The sequence below is a fragment of the Crinia signifera genome, chromosome 7, assembly GCF_055691185.1.
Source record: "Crinia signifera chromosome 7, ASM5569118v1, whole genome shotgun sequence".
Lineage (NCBI taxonomy): Eukaryota > Metazoa > Chordata > Amphibia > Anura > Myobatrachidae > Crinia > Crinia signifera.
Window position 1 is genome coordinate 105,433,104 of NC_139223.1, and position 20,077 is coordinate 105,453,180.

At 43.5% G+C, this 20,077-nt stretch overlaps 1 protein-coding gene across 1 annotated transcript in view; it reads right to left on the minus strand.

The window, feature by feature from the left end:
* The window catches only part of RFTN2 (raftlin family member 2), a 96,238-nt gene that overhangs the window by 54,922 nt on the left and 21,239 nt on the right, over window positions 1-20,077 (minus strand). Inside the window, exon 4 of the mRNA XM_083153593.1 lies at window positions 10,766-11,039. Coding sequence (XP_083009719.1) covers window positions 10,766-11,039 — 274 coding nt within the window. The remainder of the gene's footprint in view (window positions 1-10,765; window positions 11,040-20,077) is intronic.

Below are 20,077 nucleotides of genomic sequence, written 5' to 3' on the forward strand. Positions count from 1 at the left end.
ATGGTCCCCGGAGTCGGTTTTTGTGGCCCGCCCACCCACCCGGCGGCAGTACAGCGGGTCTCATACAGGGGAAATCTCGCGAGAGCTACCAACCTCTCATGAAATTTCCCTTGTATGAGACTCCCTGCACAGCCACCAGACCACACAGATCGGCGATTTGTAACCTGCAGCAGCCGCTGGAGCATGGGACGATTTGTACGGTTTTTTTAAAAAATGGCCCCCGAGGCATTATGCAGCAGGACGATTTGTAAGTTTTTTTTAAAATGGCCCTCAAGGCATTATGCCTCAATGTAAATGGCCCGTGGACCCCAAAAGGTTCCACACCCCTGCTCTACAGTATATCACTTCAGATTTACAAACAGTTTCTATTAGCAATATGTCATTTCTTTACTGTGGTGAGCTGGATTTGAGCGGAATTACTTATTTTCTAAAAACCCAGGATGACTACAAAATTGTCCTGAGAAATCCCAAGAGAACATGCTAAATCCACTCACAAAGTGAATCACTGTGGTTCCACTAACCTGAAAAGACCATAAGTTCTTTTTGCAAACTTTGGTGTATGTTTGGATCTGTAAATGTCATTATTAATGATGGCCAGTAAGATGATGTTTTTGGTTCTGAATGTAACCAAGTAAAAACCTTTTCTCTACAATTGTAGAAGTTAAATTTACATATGGGTTTATTGTAAAGTATAAAAATATGTACTTTAATTTGAATACAATACTTTTAGGTTATGTATGTCCAATCAATGGCCATGGGGCATGGAATGGGACACTTTCCATCTTAGGACTTAATAAATATTCTTTTAAATATACCTCATTCATTTAAAGGTTAAAATAAGCAAAAATCCATACCTATTATTAATAGGTATGGATTTTTGCTTATTTGAACCTTTAAATGAATGAGGTCTATTTATAAAGAATAATCATATAGATTTTATTAATGAAAAGTCAATGAATACATATACAGTATGCATTACAATTTTCTTATAAGCTTAAATTCAATAGAAATAATAAGAGCACTCTGATAAATATAACATCAAGAATTATCTATAGCACTTCGAAAATTAACAGCTTATTTTTAAAATACATATTATCTTCATTCATTTCAGATAGACAATTCATTAGATTTTTAATTAAAAATATATTAAAATGAAAAGAATAGTAAAGGAATGGAATGGAAAGGAAAAATCCATACCTATTAATCCTTTAGAAGTACTACATTTATGGATATTTACAGAATGTACTCTTTAAATTAGATACAGTGTATCATTTTTTTATGACAATTTATTTTAATTGATTTATTTACACATTTTTGTTAATTTTTCACCTTTTTAATGGTTTTAAAAATATAAAAGGTATATTTTAATAAACACAATAAAGTGAAATGTATATTTCTCTTTCCTCTTTGTGCCATAAAAGACACAATCTTTATTTATTCTTGCTTCTCCCATCATATTTGTATATACCAGGCATTCCCAACCACGGTCCTCAAGGCACACCAACAGTGCAGGTTTTAGTGATATCCAGGCTTGAGCACAGGTGACTTAATTAGTACTGGGGTTATTTTGATCTACCCTTCTGGGCTGAAGCCTGGATATCACTAAAACCTGCAATGTTGGTGTGCCTTGAGGAGCGTGGTTGGGAAAGCCTGGTACACACAGTATGGTATTCTTTTGTGGCCTTAGAAGTGGCAATGAAGAAATGGAGGCTAACTGAAGGAGGGGGAGGTGCAGTGAGCATTCAGGGTGTGAGGAGATTGACAACAGCGATGCAGAGGTGGAGGGGACAATTACTGTGTAAATGGTTTTGCTAGTAACATCTCTTGTGCTAGTAGCCACATATAAAGAATGTAATAAGAAATTTAAAAATACAATCAAAATGACTAAATTAGAGACTGAACGTAAAATAGCCGCAGATAGCAAATCTAATCCCCAAAGACTCTGCAGTTATATAAACGGGAAACGGTTAAGGAAGGAAAATATTGACCCACTAAAAAATAAGGAGGGTACCCTGGTAATAGAAGGAAAAGAGAAAACTTAATTATTCAATGAATTTTTTGCTTCGGTATTTACAAGGGAAGAATCTTCGGAAGATCTCCCACAGATTAAATGCTCGGCTCTTGATTGCTCCAAAACTGTATGTTTGAGTGAGGAAATAGTAAAAAATAGATTACAGAACCTAAACAGTAACAAATACCTGTCCCGGATGAAAAACACCCTAGAATACTAAAAAAATTTAGTTCTGTCATAGCACTACCATAATATCTGATATTCGAGGACTCAATAAACTCGGGGATGGTACCAAGGAACTGTCGCATAGCTAACGTAGTATGGAAGAAAGGTAGCAAAACTAACCCTGAAAATTATAGACCGGTCAGCCTTACATCCATTGTGGGGAAAATTTTAGAAGGAATAATAAGAGATAGTATCCAAAATTTCCTAAAACAGGAGAAAGTGATAAGTAAGGCTCAGCATGGGTTCATCAAAAATAGATCATGTCAGACTAATTTAATTAGCTTCTATAGTCAGAAGGTCAATCTGTTGATGTAATACTGCTTGATTTCTCTAAAGCTTTTGACACAATGCCTCATAAAAGGTTATTAATGAAACTAGGTAATTTAGGGTTAGGAGATAAAATTTGTAATTGGATTAAAAACTGGTTGCACAATCGGGGACAGAGAGTGGTAATAAATGGCATACATTCCAGCTGGTGTAAGGTCCAAAGTGGAGTTCCGCAAGGTTCAATATTGGGACCCACCTTGTTTAATATATTCATTAGTGATATATTGCAGACGACACAAAATAGAGTAAGGAAATTAACTCAGGAGAGGATGTGGAAACACTACAAAGTGACTTAAATAAACTGGAAAGGTGGGCAGAAAAGTGGAAAATGCAGTTTAACTTGAAAATGTAAAGTAATTCATTATGGGAACAAAAATGAACAAGCTACTTATAGGCTAAATGGAGTTATTATAGGAAATTCTGCTGTAGAGGAGGACTAGAAAAATTGGGTAATAGTGCACACTTTTCATGTGCAGCAGCAAAAACAAACCGGACACTGGCATGCATTAAAAGGGGAATGGATTCAAGGGATGCCAATGTGATAGTGCCTCTTTACAAGGCATTGGTGAGACCACACTTAGAATATTGGGTTCAGTTCTGGGCACCGCACCTTAAAAAACCCATAAATGAATTGTAACAGGTACAGAGAAGGGCGACTAAGCTAGTAAAAGATCTTTAATCATTAGAATACAAAGATAGAATACAAAGATAGAATACAAAGATAGGTTAACCAGGATGAATATATTTTCAGTGGACAAATGGAGGATGAGAGGTGATATGATTAGTATTTTTCAATACAGGATTTGGAATCATATGGAACTGGAACGTGATTTGCTCACTAACAGGCCTATACTTAGGACACATGGGCATGTACTGAGGCTCGAGGAAAAGAAATTCCGTACTGAATTAAGAAGATGATTCTTCACCATTAGAGCAGTAAAATTCTGGAACTCATTGCCGGTGGGGGTGATTACAGCAACTACTGTTAATGAATTTAAATCAAAACTGGATGCATTTTTGGCCACTAAGGGAATTGTATAGATATGACTTATTCAAGTCAGTAGTTACAAGTTAGATAGGTTAAACTCGATGGACTAACGTCTTTTTTCAGCCCTAATTACTATGTTAGTGTGCATTGTGGGCTGAGAATGGTAAAGCATAGAGTTTAAACTCTGGAGCCAGCTATAGTAATGGTGAAGAGTCAAAATACATACAGTAGAATGCACTCTGTGGGAAATTGACCAGTCTTTTTTTTCTTTTCTGCAAATCAAAGTATAGTATATGCAAAAGTAAAGACAAAGGGCAGTATTCAATGAGGATAATTCGACCTGTTTCACGGCGAATTTGTGCTATTTTCGCGTTGGAAGGTGATTTTTTGGGTCAGAAAGCGAATCACCCTATTCAATGTGCACTTCTCACCGTCTTTCTAAGTGATTTTCGCCGTGTGTCGCCGTGTAGCAAATCGCCATCTTTTCATGGTGAAGTGGAAAGTGAACTTTTAAAATAAAGTTGTTGTTGTTGTTTTACATTTGGTGTAAAAAAATCTGGAATTTTATTCTGAGAAGGGGCATGCTATTTTTATTCATGTGCTTATAGCACATGAATATATATTTAATTAAAAAATATATATATATTTTTTACACAGAGCAGCCAGCAGGGACCGGGAGCCGAGAGCCGCTCATTAGATATTCATATATTCACTGCACCCGATCATTACATATGCACGATCCTGTGCTGCCTGGCTCCCGGGGAGCCCACCTCCCCCCCACATACCTTCTGGGGCAGGCAGGGAGACTTCCATCTCCCTGCCTGCCACCGTCCGCAGGCTCGCCGCAGGGGTTCACACTCGCCATCAGGGGCAGCGAGCATTGAATAGGGGGGACAGCGAGGTTCCGGAACACGGCGGGCAGTGGCGAATGTGCAGCGAATCCTAAATAGGATTCGCTGCACGCCGTCAATATTCTCATTGAATACGGCCCTAAATATAAATACAAATAAATATAATTTATTGAAAAATGTATAGTACATTGAAATAAAAAGAAGAATATTGCTCCTGGCGGGATCAAAACCCTAGGCAAAGTGAACAGCATGCTGTGACCTTAACCAGTAGAGCTAATGTACTACAGGTCTGTCATCTACAGGGAGTAGGGAGGGTGTAGCCGGCGGAGCATGAACTCCGGCCACCAAGACATCAAAGGGTGCCGAAGCAGTGCAGCCCGCTCCCGTGCTCCCTCCCCGCTTGCTCCATGCACTGCCCGGCTGACGGCCTTAGCTGCCGCCCTGTCTGCTGCTATTAAGTCTACCGCTGGACCGCTAGCTAATCAGGACTTGCAGTCCAGCAGCCAATCAGAAGCAACATTGATGGCTGCTAAACCGCAAGCGCTTATTGGCTAGTGGTCCATTGGGAGATTTAATTGAAAAAAGCTGCAAGCTGAGGCAGGTCATCCGGGTAGTGCAGGGAGCGGGTGGGGAGCAGGAAGGGGGGGGGGAGAAGGGGACTGGGTCCCCCTTGGCAATGAGCAAATTAAGTCCCCCTTGGCAACGAGCAAATTTAGTCCCCCTTGGCAACAAGCAAATTAGGTCCCCCTTGGCAACAAGCAAATAAGTCTCCCTTGGCAACAAGCAAATTTAGTCCCCCTTGGCAATGATCAAATTAAGTACCCCTTGGCAACGGGCAAATTAAGTCCCCCATGGCAATGAAAAAATTAAGTCCCCCTTGGCAACAAGAAAATTAAGTCCCCCTTGACAATGAGCAAATTTAGTCCAACTTGGCAACAACCAGTTTTAGTCCCCCTGTCAACAAGCATGAAGCCCCTTGGCATCGAGCATGAAGTTCCTAGCAATGAGCATGCAGTGGCACTTATGTGTCAGATGTATAATGGGCATTATGGTTTGTTATATAGTATGTAATGGGAATTATGGTTTGTTATATAGTATGTAATGGGTATTACGGTTTGTTATATAGTATGTAATGGGCATCATGTGTAACCTTATGTGTAATTGGCATTACAGCTTGTGGCTTTATGTGTAATGGGTATTACAAAGTTTGTGGTATAATGTTAGGCTGCGCCCCCTTTTTGCGGCGCTAGAGCTACTACAAATAGGGGGGGGCGCGAAACATGCCCTTGCTCCGGGCACTGTGGCACCTAGCTACACCACTGGTCATCTCATTCACATTTGATGCAGGCACCCTGAAGCCTTAACCCCTTACCGCCGCAGCCTGTTTTTTGTTTTCTCGTGACACATTGTACTTTAAGTTAGTGGTAAATTTTGGTCGATACAGTCTTTTTTTTTTTTGTGAAAAATACCAAAATGTCGTAAAAAAATTGAACATTTTGCAATTTGCAAAATGGTAAATTTTCTGCTTGTGAGACAAATAATCATACCACTCAAAATAGTTAATAACTAACATAGACCATATGTATACTTTATGTTTTAATCATTATTTCAACCTCCTTTTATTTTTTTTGGACACTAGGGGGCAGCAGAGTCAAAATTATACACATAACTCATAAAACGCTGCAATTGGCTGTTCACATTTGAACAGCCAATCGCAACGATCGCCGATGGGGGGGGCATCGCTGCCCCCCCTGGGCAATGAGGGAAGATGTCTGCTGTCAGGGACAGCAGACATCGTCCCTCTGTCACCGCGTCTATAGACGCGGTGACAGTTTAATGGCATGGCGTACATTTATGCCATGTGTCAGGAAGTACATCCCGACCATGACGTAAATGTACGTCAATTGTCGGGAAGGGGTTAAATCTTTATGTGGTAAATGCTGATGATGCTTTGGGCTTGTCACAATATTAGCAATATTGTTTTGTTAAAAACTGTATTCAGCCTAAATGCTGTATGGTAGAGACAGCATCACTCCACATGTGAAGGATCCAGACCAGGTTTTGGAGCAGTAGCAGAAACCAGGTGTGTAATCAACAGCACCCGTGATTTCAAGATATAAGTGTTTCCAGGGCAGAGTGCTCTTGCTCTTTTTGGAGGATTAGTTGCCCAAGCAATAGGCAGGTGTGTGGATTATGCTAGGGACCACATTTTGCAAGAGTTTGTTCATGATGTACCTGCATGCTGCTGCCTGTATATTGAATTACATGCTGCTGCCGGCATATGGAATTACTCTGGTATGCTGTGACCTGCTGTCCAAAATAAACATCAAAGTCTTCTGAGTCCTCTGTGTCTGTGTTATAACTGTGGCACGTTATATTAAGCATCTTAGGTTGGCCCTTAAAAGGGTAAGCGCAGGGCAATTTGGAGAAATTACTCAAAAAGTTTGCTGAATTGGCAGCTGGATAGACGAATATAGCTGCTGCACAGCAAACCCAGATACAGTACCATCAGGCATGAGTGGGAAAGGCTACAAAGCTCACTCCAGCTGATGATATTGACATGTCCTTTGCACATTTTAGCTTAGGATGGCCAGCAGAGGAGTGGTCTAACAGATTGGCTCCCTGTTTAACAGGGGAGGCACAGAGAACCTACTTAGGTGAGCCTGGTCATGTGCGGCGGGACTGCCCAAAACAGAATGAGATGATGGATTGCAGGAAAAATGGCTCACAGATTGGTCAGCATGGTGGCTGTGGGTGTATCCCAAGCAGAGTCCTTCCTGTTTTGGGTACTGGTATAGGTGGAAGGTTGGGAGATCTTGGCACTTGTGGATATTGGCAATGAGCTCACCATTGTTGCTGCCAATGTGGTTCCTCCAGGCGCGGACAAGGACCTACCTCTGGTCAGGGTGTTGTGCATCCATGGTGATGTGGAGGAGTGCCCATGTGTATACTTACACCTGATTTTTCTAGGTTGGCCATTAAAGGTGGTAGCCAGAATACCTGACATCTGGGAGACCTAATGCAGGTCCTGAACCACCCCAGCAGACCGAGTCTGAGCCCAATAGAACCCGGTTGATGAGAAGATATCACTGTGGGACTTTGGGCAAGATCAACGTGATGACAGAAATTTGGTACAACCTTTGAGACTATAAAAATGGTTAATGGTAGGGTAATTGGTGCTTTACCATCAGAGAGTGTGCCATATTTTGTATTAAAAAATGTTTTGCTATCTTGTGTTGCTACTTTACAAGGGAAAAGAGTAGATTAGCTATTAGTTCCCCGAAAGCTGGAGCGGTTGGTATTGGAAGCTGCTCATACGCACTTGTGGGGCGGATATCTGGGGTAGGAGAAAATACTCCAATGCATCTAGTTAAGGATCTTTTTGCCCAGCATCTTTGCCTCCATTGAGAGGTATTGTCAGGATTGCCCAGAGTGCCAGAATTCAGCCCCACGCCCAGAGTTTAGGGCTCCACTGGTACCTCTACCTATCATTTACGTGCCTTTGAGTGGATTGGTATGGATCTGATAGGGCCAGTGGAAAAGTCTGGTTAAGGGCATAAATACATATTGGTGGTAGTTGATTATGCCTCCATTTACCCATAGGCTATACCCCTCCGTAATATGAAATCTGGCACCATTGCCAGAGAGCTAATAACCATGTATACCCACTTGGGAATACCAAAAGAGGTCTTAAGGGACCAAGGTACCCTTTTGTTTCTAACCTTATGAAGGATTTATGTTGGTTGTTAAAATAGACAGGATTACTACCTCTGTATGCCACCCGCAAACAAATGGCCTGGTATAAAGGTATAATCAAACCCTTATGCAAATGATAAAGAGGGCCCAACAATGTCAGAAACAAAGGTATGACGTTACCTCAGTTAACCTGTCCTTTAATCCAGGAGCCAAAGTGTTAGTGTTGGTGCCCAGCACAAAAGATAAGATGTATTCACAATGGCTCTGAGATCATAGAGGTGGTGCGACCGGTCAATTACAAGTGTTAGGACTCTGGAGAGTACCACCAAACCTGACCCCTAACTCTATTGCCTCTCTTCGCGGCTGACGGACACGTGCAGTGCTAGTTTTCACTGGCTATGCCAGCTCCAACCCCGATGTCGCAAGGCCTTAAGTGAGACAAAGTGTCTGCCAAGGCGAGGAGAGTGCAAGAGGAAAGCGGACTAAAGAGACACAAAGGATGGGGTACCCCCAGAGTCTACACAAATGCGGGTGCAACAATGCACTAAGGTGGTAAATAACAACAAAACATGCTCAGACTACTGCCCAAGGAAGGAGTGACCCCCAGAGGACAAACCAGACCCCCAGTGTGAGCTGCTGCAACAATGCAGAGATGGAACCGTTCAATATAATAACAGAAGCAGCTGCAGGGAGAGCCCCTGACTTATCTGGGATGATGGTACACAGCAGACAGGACTCAGGAAGCTGCAGCGCAGACAGGCAGGAATGCTGATCGGGACCAGGAACATGGACACCGTAGCACAAGCCAGACTTGGGGTTCAGGAAGCTCGACAGGAGTACTTGCTGGGGTACACAGGGCAGTATCCAGGCTCTGACAGGACTAATAAAGGCTCAGGACAAAGCTAGGAAGAACTCCACTGGAGCTCTCTGCAGACTGACAAGCAGCTTGGACAGAACTCTGACTGGACTGAAACAAAACTATAACTGGCAGGGTCTGCATGCTGAGACAAAAAGAAACTGCTCTGCTAGAGAGCAGAGAGTGGGCGCCTGATGTATGAGATGTCCTTACCAAGCAGCTGCTGGGGTACAGGGGTAGTCAGTCCCTGTTGGTATTCACGAAGAACAAGCAAAAAGTACAAGGAAGCAGCGCTGGAGTTACAATGAACACAAGTTAGGTTGAATGTAAAAGTACCTTTATATATTTTTCTGCAAGCTAAAATGACATTTATACACAATTACATAACATAATTACACAATGAAACATGAAAAATAAAAAATAAAATGAATGTAAAAATATGGGTCTCAATCTATGGTTGGATCGGAATTCGCAAGGGCCACTGCCCAATTTTTGTCAGTCCAAATTAGAATAAGGCCCAGGCTGTGGCTACTACAGTGTGGCGTCAGGCAGTGAGTTCATGCTGCTTCTGTTTTCTGGGTGTGCTATCTTTGGATTCAACTTCACTGGATTCAGCAGTGTGACTTACCTGGTCATCCTAAGTAACCTGAGGGTTACTCAGCTGTCCGATGGCTACACAGATTAGCTGAGTCAGAGGCCTGGCAAAATCTGTGTATCTGAATCTGTACACATGGACTAATACTCAGGTGTGGAGTGTACTTAGGGTCTGATTCAGATTCACAGCCCAGTGGACAGGTCAACGCCGACCTGTCGAAGGCCCGCCCACCCGACACACACGACGCCCACATCCCCTCACTAGCATGCAAGGAGATATGTACGAGAACATATCCCCTCGTACATGGCCGAAGGGAAGAGGCTGACCATTGAATGATTTCTCTCCCCTTCAGTAATAAAAGTCAGCAGAACTGAATTTTATTACTGTCGGATATCACCGAAAAGGGGAAGGCACTGACGTCATGTGTCAGCCGCCAACCCCGAGCATTTTCCATAAATCTTCAATAAAAAAATCCCATCTTAGTAAATTTACCCCAGAGATTTGAACTGGAATGAAGTCAGAAACTTGAGGTGAACCTGGAACCAGACTTGGACTGAACTGAAGCTCAGGAAGCCAGAAGTCAGGACTTGGATGGCTCAATTTTATTATTCAGGCTGAAGAACTGTAGCTGCTAAATGTTTATAGCTCAGAGACCAATCATGGAAAATACTGACTATCCCCAGATCGAATGAGACAGCTATACAACTGGATCACTAGAGCAAGGATGGTTTGCAGGTACTTTCTGTGGATGGAAGAAGCCACCTGGAGTCAGGACATGTTGGTAGGACAGGGCATTGACTATTATTTATACCTGCAGAGGCTCTGGACACTGGTTTATACAGTACAGTGATATAGGAGCTACTTGGATGTCAGTTTCATGAGACCTAAGTCTGGCTCTGCATTAGCAAGATAATTGTCAAATATGGCAGCACCCACAGGTCAGCAAGAGAGAAGAGAGAATGTCAGCACAGTAAAAGAGCAGCAAGAGAAGTCCCTGAAGCGTTCTGAGATACACTATTAGATGGCATGGGGGTAAGTGTCGGAGAACAAGATGCTTCCTGTGACATTTTTTAACAGATCATCATACAGATGCTGTGTACAAAGACAAAGTGGCTTTGTGATTTGCATACATCTCTGAATCAGTCCTTTAAATGAGATTTCACAAAAAGCATCTACATTTAATTTTTTTTAAGTATAAATGTTATACAGTATTTACCTTGACTTTTTCTTAATTTAGTTAATGTGCCCTCATCGGAGAATACTGGTTCTTGGAAACTGTCATTTCCCAAATGCATTTCTTCATCTATTCCACTTTCTGAGGACTGCCCACTCAGGTTTCCTTTTGTCCGAATTTTAGAAACATCCTCAGTATAATTTCTACTGCTGTTTTGTTCCAAGCCTTTTACATCCATCAAAGTGTTTGTGGTGTGATGAAAGTGTTTGGTTACAAATCCAATAAACATCATGCCTTTTCTGGATGCTTCATTTACCTGTATTTAAATATTTTGAAAATTAAAGTTTTACTTGGGGTTGAAACAAACATTGATGTGGTTACTTGTGGACACATAAACCAAATAAATACACACTAGTAACATATGTTGATAATTGCTATCTATCTATCTATCTATCTATCTATCTATCTATCTATCTATCTATCTATCTATATATCTCTAATATTTTTTGTTCTATACCATAGTATATTTCAGCAGCAGCCTTGTTACTTAATACTAGTGGCATGCATGGCTAGACAGTAACATAGGGCCTTATTCTGATCTGAGCTCAGTACAAATTTGTTCTTAAAATGGGCAAAACCATGTGCACTACAGGTGGGGCAGATGTAACATGTATAGAGAGAGTTAGGTTTGTGTGAGTTATTTTGTTTCTGTGCAGGGTAAATACTGGCTGCAATATTTTTACACTGCAATTTAGATTTCAGTTTCAGCAGACCCCACCCAAATTTAATTGTCTTTGCACAGGTTAAATCTGCTCCTCCTGCAGTGCACATGGTTTTGCCCATTTTAAGAACAAATTTGTACTGAGCTCAGATCAGAATAAGGCCCATAGTAACATACATAGTAACATTCTGTAGTATTTAAGGCTGAAAAAAGATGTTAGTCCATCGAGTTCAACCTATCTAACTTGTAACTACTGATTTCAGTAAGTCATATCTATAGGATTCCCTTAGTGGCCAAAAATGCATCCAGGTTTGATTTAAATTCATTAACAGTAGTTGCTGTAATCACCCCCACCGGCAATGAGTTCCAGAATTTTACTGCTGTAATGGTGAAGATCCTCTTCTTATTTTAGTGTGGAATTTCTTTTCCTCGAGCCTCAGTACATGCCCGTGTGTCCTAAGTATAGGCCTGTTAGTGAATTAATCATCTCCCAGTTCCAAATGATTCCTGTATTTGAACATACTAATCATTATCACCTCTCAACCTCCGTTTCTCCAGTGAAAACATATTTTCTGCGGGTTGCCAGGTACCCCCCACGTTGTGCAGTATCAACAACACTGTCTGTTGAAAGCTGTCTCTTTCCCCAGCTCAGCACACGGCACTGAGCAGTGGGTGCAGAGCTGGGGAGAGAAGCTGTTCTGTGGCGACAGCCTGTCATCTCTCTTTTCACTGCAAGGTCCCTGCAGCAACTAGGGAGGGGGGACCCGGGGCTACCAGACAGCTCTGAACAAGCTAAACAGCAGCTTTTTGGTGCATGCTGTTGTGGATGGTCAATATTAGCCCAGAGAATGGTCACATGCATCTTATATCGCTTCTCCTTCTCAGTGGCCCTGAATTAGCAACTGCACGGGAAGGGTCCATCGCAGCAGCTGTGGCGGCTGTGCAGTGGCAAGTAAAATAAAAAGTAAAACATTTTCTAAACCCTAGAGGGGCACGTGCCCCCCCCCTTAAATCCGCCCATGGCTGTTCCTATAATAAAAATAGAAAAAAGTTTTATTTACTGTGGAAATACTTCACGTCCAGTAATATATATATATATATATATATATATATATATATATATATATATATATACAACTTAGGGGTGTTCAAAAAGAGGTTAATATGTGTAACCATATGCCTCATAAATAGTCCAGTTTCCCAAAGCGCTTCCGTGCCAGGGATTTGAACACTCTCCTTTAAAGAAATAATTCAATGTTGGTATCCAAAGACAAAAGGTTTTTATTCCAATAGGTCAATTTTCATCATGCCCCGACGTTTCGGTCCACACCAGACCTTTATCAAGGAGCTTTGATGATGGTCACAAGGTGTACAGCATAGCTCTCAAATTAGCCCTCGGAAAGGGGGTTCAGCCGAGGGCTAATTTGAGAGCTATGCTGTACACCTTGTGACCATCATCAAAGCTTCTTGATAAAGGTCTGGAGTGGACCGAAACGTCGGGGCATGATGAAAATTGACCTATTGGAATAAAAACCTTTTGTCTTTGGATACCAACATTGAATTATTTCTTTAAAGGAAAGTGTTCATATCCCTGGCATGGAAGCGCTTTGGGAAACTGGACTATTATATATATATATATATATATATATATATATATACTAGGTGATTTCTTCACACCGTCATAAGGGACTGCGTCCCCCTTATTTGTAAACCCTTCTATTGTGTGAAATATGGTTAGAATTTAATGAAGGATGCGCTGTATTTCAACTTTAGTTACAGGTGAAATGTTTTAAATAGAAAGGGCATATAGGGGTTGTGGGTGGGGGAGTGGTGGTTGCATTGATACTGTGGAGGGTAGAGTTACAATTGCCGGTGTGGGATGTGTGGGTGTTGTTTAGGTGTGGGGGTGCAGTATTAGCGTGTTTGCTGTTTTTTCTTGTGGTGTGGGTGTTGGATTGTGGGTGGTGTGTGTTGGTTTTTGGAGGTGTGTGTGGTTTATGGGGTTTGTGGATGTGCCGGTGCGAGGGGTGACCGTTTGCAATATATCCATCTTCCACCCACATTGCCGTGCTCCCTGCTAATACATGCCATAGGATGACAACATAGGAAGTGAGTTTCCCACAGTGTAGCAAGTGCAGAAGGTGCAGGCTAAAACAGCAAGGGGCTACCTAGTTTTGAACCAACTTGTGGCTGTTATAGCTGTTCTCCTGCAGTTCAGTAGGGCAGGGTGCAACGCTGCAGTGGGTGTTGTTTGTTAAGTCCGTTATGTCCTGTAGCACCAGAGTAACTTGCACTTGTTGCAAAGGAGGAGAGAAGCATGGCTATGAAGCAGCTCCTCCCACTTGTCCTGATTGGCGGGGTTGTTGTAACCACACCCCTAATTGTTAAGTGTACAGTGCTCCACGGCCAGCAGTGTAGGAGGTACTGTAGCCCTGCCCCTAATTAGTAAGTGGGCAAGGCTCCTTGGGCTGACATGCAAAACCGCTGTGTGACTCTCCAGCAGGTCTTAAGTTGCAAGGCTGAAAGAGAGGAGTTGGGGGAGAGTGTGCACCGCCTCCCAGTGAGGGAACATCCAGCATGACAGGGCAGGTGTATAGGAGGGTGGTCGTGAGTCAGCGGCTCCTCCCAGTGGGCGGAGTTATGGCGCATGAGAGCAGGAGGCTGGGTGGTGCTGCATGATAGGGGTGTGCGGGCATGAGGGGGACTAAAGCTGGTGCAATGGAGCAGAGCCGGCCTTAGGCATAGGCCAACTAGGCAATTGCCTAGGGCATTTGGAATGCCTAGGGGCAGCAGCAGCTTCTGCTGATTAAAATGATATGCAGCATGCCTATATTCTGTGTGTGAGTGAGGCTGTATCTGCATATGAAATAGTGTATTCATGGAAATCACTGTAACATAGCATTCCGTATGCAGGTACAGCCACAGTCGCTCACAGAATATAGGCATGCCGCATATTATTTTAATCATTGGAAACTCCTTGTGTGTGCTGGTCATAACAATGCAAATAAGGCGAATTTTCAGCAAAAAAGGCACCCAACGTTAGCAGAACTGGCCAGGAGCTGCATGGCCTATTGAGTCAAGATGTATGAGGAAACATCTGTATCCAAGCAGAGGCAGAGGTCACAGTGTTAGCGGCTGTGCGAGTGCTGTCTGCGGGTGGGTTGGCTGTGCAATAGTGTTCGGCATATGTGTAAGGGGCATTATTTGTGTCAAGTATAAACGCATTATTAATGTGCGACATACAGTATGTGTAACAGGCATTATGTGTGTCATGTGTATAAGGGCATTAATAATGTGCAACATATGTGTAAGGGGCATTATGTGTGTCATTATGTGTATGAAGGGCATTAACCCCTTCCCGACGCAGCATGTTTTTGCCTTCCTGACAGAGGCCTTTTTTTCAAATCTGACATGTATCACTTAAGTGGGGATAACTTTTTTTTGCTTTTACTTATCCCAGTGATTTTGAGATTGTTTTCCCGTGACACATTGTACTTTAAATTAGTGGTGAATTTTGGTCGATACTATTTTTTTTTTTTTGTGAAAAATACCAAAATGTCGTAAAAAAATGGAACATTTTGCTATTTGCAAAATGTTACATTTTCTGCTTGTGAGACAAATAATCATACCACTCAAAATAGTTAATAACTAACATATACCATATCTATACTTTATTTTTAAATCATTATTACAACCGCCTTTAATTTTTTTGGACACTAGGGGGCAGCAGAATCTAAATTTTACACTACACGCAGTTTAACGCTGGTTTTGGCTGTTCACTTTTGGACAGCCAATCGCAGCGATCGCCCAACCCTGCCCCCCCTGGGCAATGAGGGAGGATGTCTGCTGTCAGGGACAGCAGACATCGTCCCTCTGTCACCGCGTCTGTAGACGCGGTGGCACTTTTAAGTCATGACGTATATATACGTCATGTGTCGGGAAGTACATCCCGGCCATGACGTATATATACGTCAAATGTCGGGAAGGGGTTAATAAAGGTTGGCATAATGTGTAAGGGGCATTATGGTTATAAGGACATTAATAATGTGTGTTATGTGTAAGCGGCATTACTGTGTGGTATTATCAGGGATGCTGAGAGAAAGGGGTAGAGGGTACAAATTACCCAGGCCAAAGTCTGATGGAAGGGCCCAGTGGGGGCCCCGGGCCCCCTCCCCTTAAGTCAGCAGCAGCTGAAGCTCTTCTCCTCTGCCCAGCACACACTGCTTTGTGCTGGGTTGCAGTGTGGTCATGGAGGTGCTTAAAATACAATATTTTCTAAGGATTTTTTTCTAAGGGTATAATGTGAATAATGTGAGGAAAAATGTATATAAGGTAAAGTGGTACTACTGTGTAATGTAACGTGAATAAGGGACACCATCGCATGATATTATGTGAATAAAGTTGCACTACTGTGTGACATAATGTGAATTGGGGGTACTATTGTGTGGCCATGCCCCTTTCCAGCAAAAACACACCCCTGTTTGGGCTGTGCACCAAATGTGTGCACTGTTTCTATTTAAAATATTGCGGGTAGGAGCACCAAAATGATGACTGCTATGATGATTGTTGATGGTACTGGGAAAGGGGAGCAGGGTCAGAGGCGGAACTAGTGGCGGTGGTAGGGGGCACCAACCAAAATCTTGCCTAGGGCGTCATTTAGGCTAGGGCCGGCTCTGCAATGGAGGGCGGGGGACACTCAGCGGCAACTGCCAGTGGGGAACATCCAGCGTGGCAGCGCTGGAGTAGAGGACGGTTGGCAGCACCTCCTACTGAGTGGAGTTACGGCGCATGAAAGTAGGAGGCGGTACGCCTCCATGTGGGGACGTCATATGGCATCTGTGCTGCTCGGCCAGGGGTAATGTATCTGCCCTGTGAAATGTGCTTTTTCAAAGCCTTTGTGTGGCGCTCTGCTGTAATACTGTGTGTCACTGCTCTTATGTCCCTTTCTCTGGTGCCCTGTTCCAGGTTCACTCTGTGAATGTGTGTATGACTCCACCCAGACTCCACCCAGCGTTATACACACACACTCACAGATTTACAGTTCAGGGCTAATATATAAGAGATTTATTTTTATCTTTCACACACACTAGTTATAAATGACAAAGGCAAAACCAGCACTGGAATGAAAGCATCAGATTGCTGATGCTGGAATACCTGATCAGGAGGGCTAGTTTGGGGTTGTTAGATGTAACCTCTAGTGTGGGGAAGATTAAGGTTAGGCTGCTGTGAAGTAGCGGTGGTAAGGGTTAGGCTTTGGGCAAGGGGGGTTAGGTTTAGGTGCTTACAAGGGGAGGTTACCCTGGGGCCCCCTGTCTAAGGGCCACAAACCAAGTGATGGACTAAATCTGTTTACCATGCTCAGAATAGGGCTCAGATCAGGGGTGCTTGGAGACATTTGGATTCTCAAAATCCAAATCCATACATCCCTACTGATCTGGTTTTGATCCTCCACATTACTTTCATGTGGGGAGATGCTGTCTCTGACACAATATATCATCTATTTATATGTCTAGTGTCCATGAGTCTCCGAAACACTGCCATTCAGCCATGGACTACAAGAAGGGAGGGGCCTGCTAAGGGGGTAGAGCCTGGGCTAAAATATGTCTGCTGTAGATGTACTTCTTGTCTACAGCAGTACTGGCAGTAGCAGCATATAAGGTATATAAGGTATATAAGGGGTGGATGGGATGATAGGAATTTATGTAAAGTATATAAGAAGTGATTGGGGCTTTAGGTATTTGAATCAGATGGCAGCTTTGTAGTATCAGGCTGCCAGTGCACACCGACAAGCCGCAGCCATGATGTAACTATGGGCCTTATTCTGGTCGATGCGTTAATTTTCGAATTCTTTCGGATGGCGTTTTTTAGCCGTCTGCGCATGCGTGGGCAATGCTATGCGCATGTGCCACGCACGGTCTCCGTACTCGTTCTCACTAATACCGTACAGAAATGTGCACCGCATTCATTTGTGAAATATGGGCGTAATATGGGCGTCATTCAGAAGTACACAGGGGCGTAGTTTCAAAGTGGGCTAAACTGGGCGTAAACATGGGCGTACACGAGGGAGTGCACTAATTCTGGTAGGCGTGCATTTGGATAGAACACCGACTGCAAACGAACCAACAGCCAGGAAATATGCGGTCTTCATAAGCAAGTTTCACTTTGCGGACACCACTCAGTCATGCTATAGGCATTCGGATCGCCCAATTAGTACGGCCGCACCTGAACCACAGTCAGCTGAACACAATACAATCCACTCCTCTACTCATTACTCATTAATTACACTCTTTCATTGCTTCAATTTGAACCATTGCAGCCTAAATGGACCATTACTAAACACACAAATATATGCTGAAAGCACGGCTGCATTTTTTACACACATTTAAACTGCAAGCAATGGACAGAACTTGGTATCACTAATATAAATATACATGTCACTTTAACACTCAGCAATAACACCACACATTTGGGGATCAAATGAAAAATGTATTACAGTAAGGGAAAGCATAACATTTTAATAGCATGTTATGTGGCACATGCCAAAAAATAAAGGGACCATAACAGGAATGTACAAAACAAACAAAAATGTACAAAAATGTATTCTTTTCATACATAGCCTCAGCAGAATCATTAGGAACACATCAGGTGGCTTCACAAGAAAAGTATAGCACCAACAATTCAAGTACAGCAGACAGTAATGGTAGCAGAAAGAACAGGGGAACCAAACAAAACATTTGAAACAAGGGCAAATGTGGGTACCCTGTGCACGGGATTGGGTTGCACACATGAAGCTGACACACACAGCAAAATGAAAGATTTGGGAAGACATAAGGGTGGAGATTAATGCGGAGCCAAGTTCATTTTCGGGACCGTTTGGCCCTGGTAGGGTCCTTGCCACGTGCAGCAACTCCTTGGCCACGGCCACGTTGGGATGGTGGGGCAGGTGGAGCAGATGATGTGGAAGGGGTGGATGGTATTCCCCTTCTGCCAGCAGGGAGTGCTGGTGTAGGGAATGCACCAGAAATGGCTGACAATAGGCGCCCTATTGGTGGTAAGTAGCTCCGCCACAAGCTCGTTATGGCGGAGGAGGAGGTCATTTTGGCGCAGGGCTTGCTCTGCCAACACCTGCAGGCTGCCAGCTATGGACTGCTGGGTGGCAGCCATGGCCTGCTGGGTGGCAGCGATGGTCTGCTGGGTGCTGGCAATACCCTGCATGACCTCCTCGGTCCTACGCAGCCGCTCTGATGCTAAGTCTCCCTGCTGGCGAATCTGCCCAAGCATCTGCACCCACCTGTCCAAATCCTGTGTGGCCGTTATCTGCTGCTGCTGCACATGGCTGGCACATGTGGCAGGTGGCACTGACTCTTCCGCCTCGTCAAGAGTCTCACTACCGCACATTGGAGATGATGCTGAAAGAGAAACTTACAATTACAACACATTCCTATAAAATTAGTACAAACTACTTATGCCATGCAAACAAATTACCTTCTAAATCAGCCGAAACACTTCCACTGGGGCCTCACTATCCATGTTTCTCACCCCCCGGACCTCCTCAATAGCAATGCATGCCAGAGCAAACTCCTCCAGGGGGGTGAGCTTCAGGCGGCCTGGCATGGGGCCAGCCCCAGAGGTGTGGCTGTGGGTCCAACATGCGGTCATTTTCTTCTTGAGGTTGGTTTTGAAGTCATGCCACCTGCAACCAAAGTTTAAATATTATTACATGCCACCCCTGACGTTTGATGTAGCATGCATTGAAATCTGCTACAGATTTCAACGTGTGCTTCATTCAACATAACTTACATTATGTTAAACTATAAAACCAACACTTTGAAGAAACATTCACACTCACCCGACAATAAATATAGAATAAATGACATGGCAATCATGTCTGTTGCTCCTAGCAACGTGACCGACCATTTACCAAATCCATCTAACATCTAATAAAAACATTAATGGTGTTGTTCTGCTCAGATGTAACACACTTGAACTTGCCTCTTTTTCACGTGCTCTGTCTCACGAACTTGTGGAGCTACCGCATTAATCTCCACAGTTATGTTCTCCCAAATCCTCCATCTCCTTGTGTGTGTCAACCTGTCCTGTGTCAACTCTATCCAATCCCGTGCACGGGGTACCAGTATGGCAAGCTCCTGCGCTTCAAATGCCATGTTCCTGGTGCTTGGTTCCTCTGTTGGCCTCTTTCGGCCACGCCCACGGCCAAGGCTACCAGTCGCTGTACTTGAAGTGCTGGCCAGGCTACTCTCTTGTGAAGCCACCTGCTGTGTTCCCAATGATTCTGCTGAGGCCGAAGATGGTCCAGCTGTAGGTTAGGCAGCTGTAGATTGGCCAGCTGTAGATGGGCCAGCTGCCTGCTCACCTCCCAATGGCTGGTCTCTGGTGAGGGCCACATTGGAGGTGATAGAGTCCCGGCGAGCTAGGAGGCGCTGATGCTCCTGTTCTCCCTCTGATTGAGAATCAGACATGTTTGCAGCACAATCTTTCATTCCATGCACACCTATATATACACATTGCTTTAATCAGCCCCACCGTGCGTTCTGTGCGGCAGCGTACGTACACCGTGGTGTTTGCGGCGCTTAGGCCATGCCCATACCAGCGGAAAAACAAATGTACAAAAC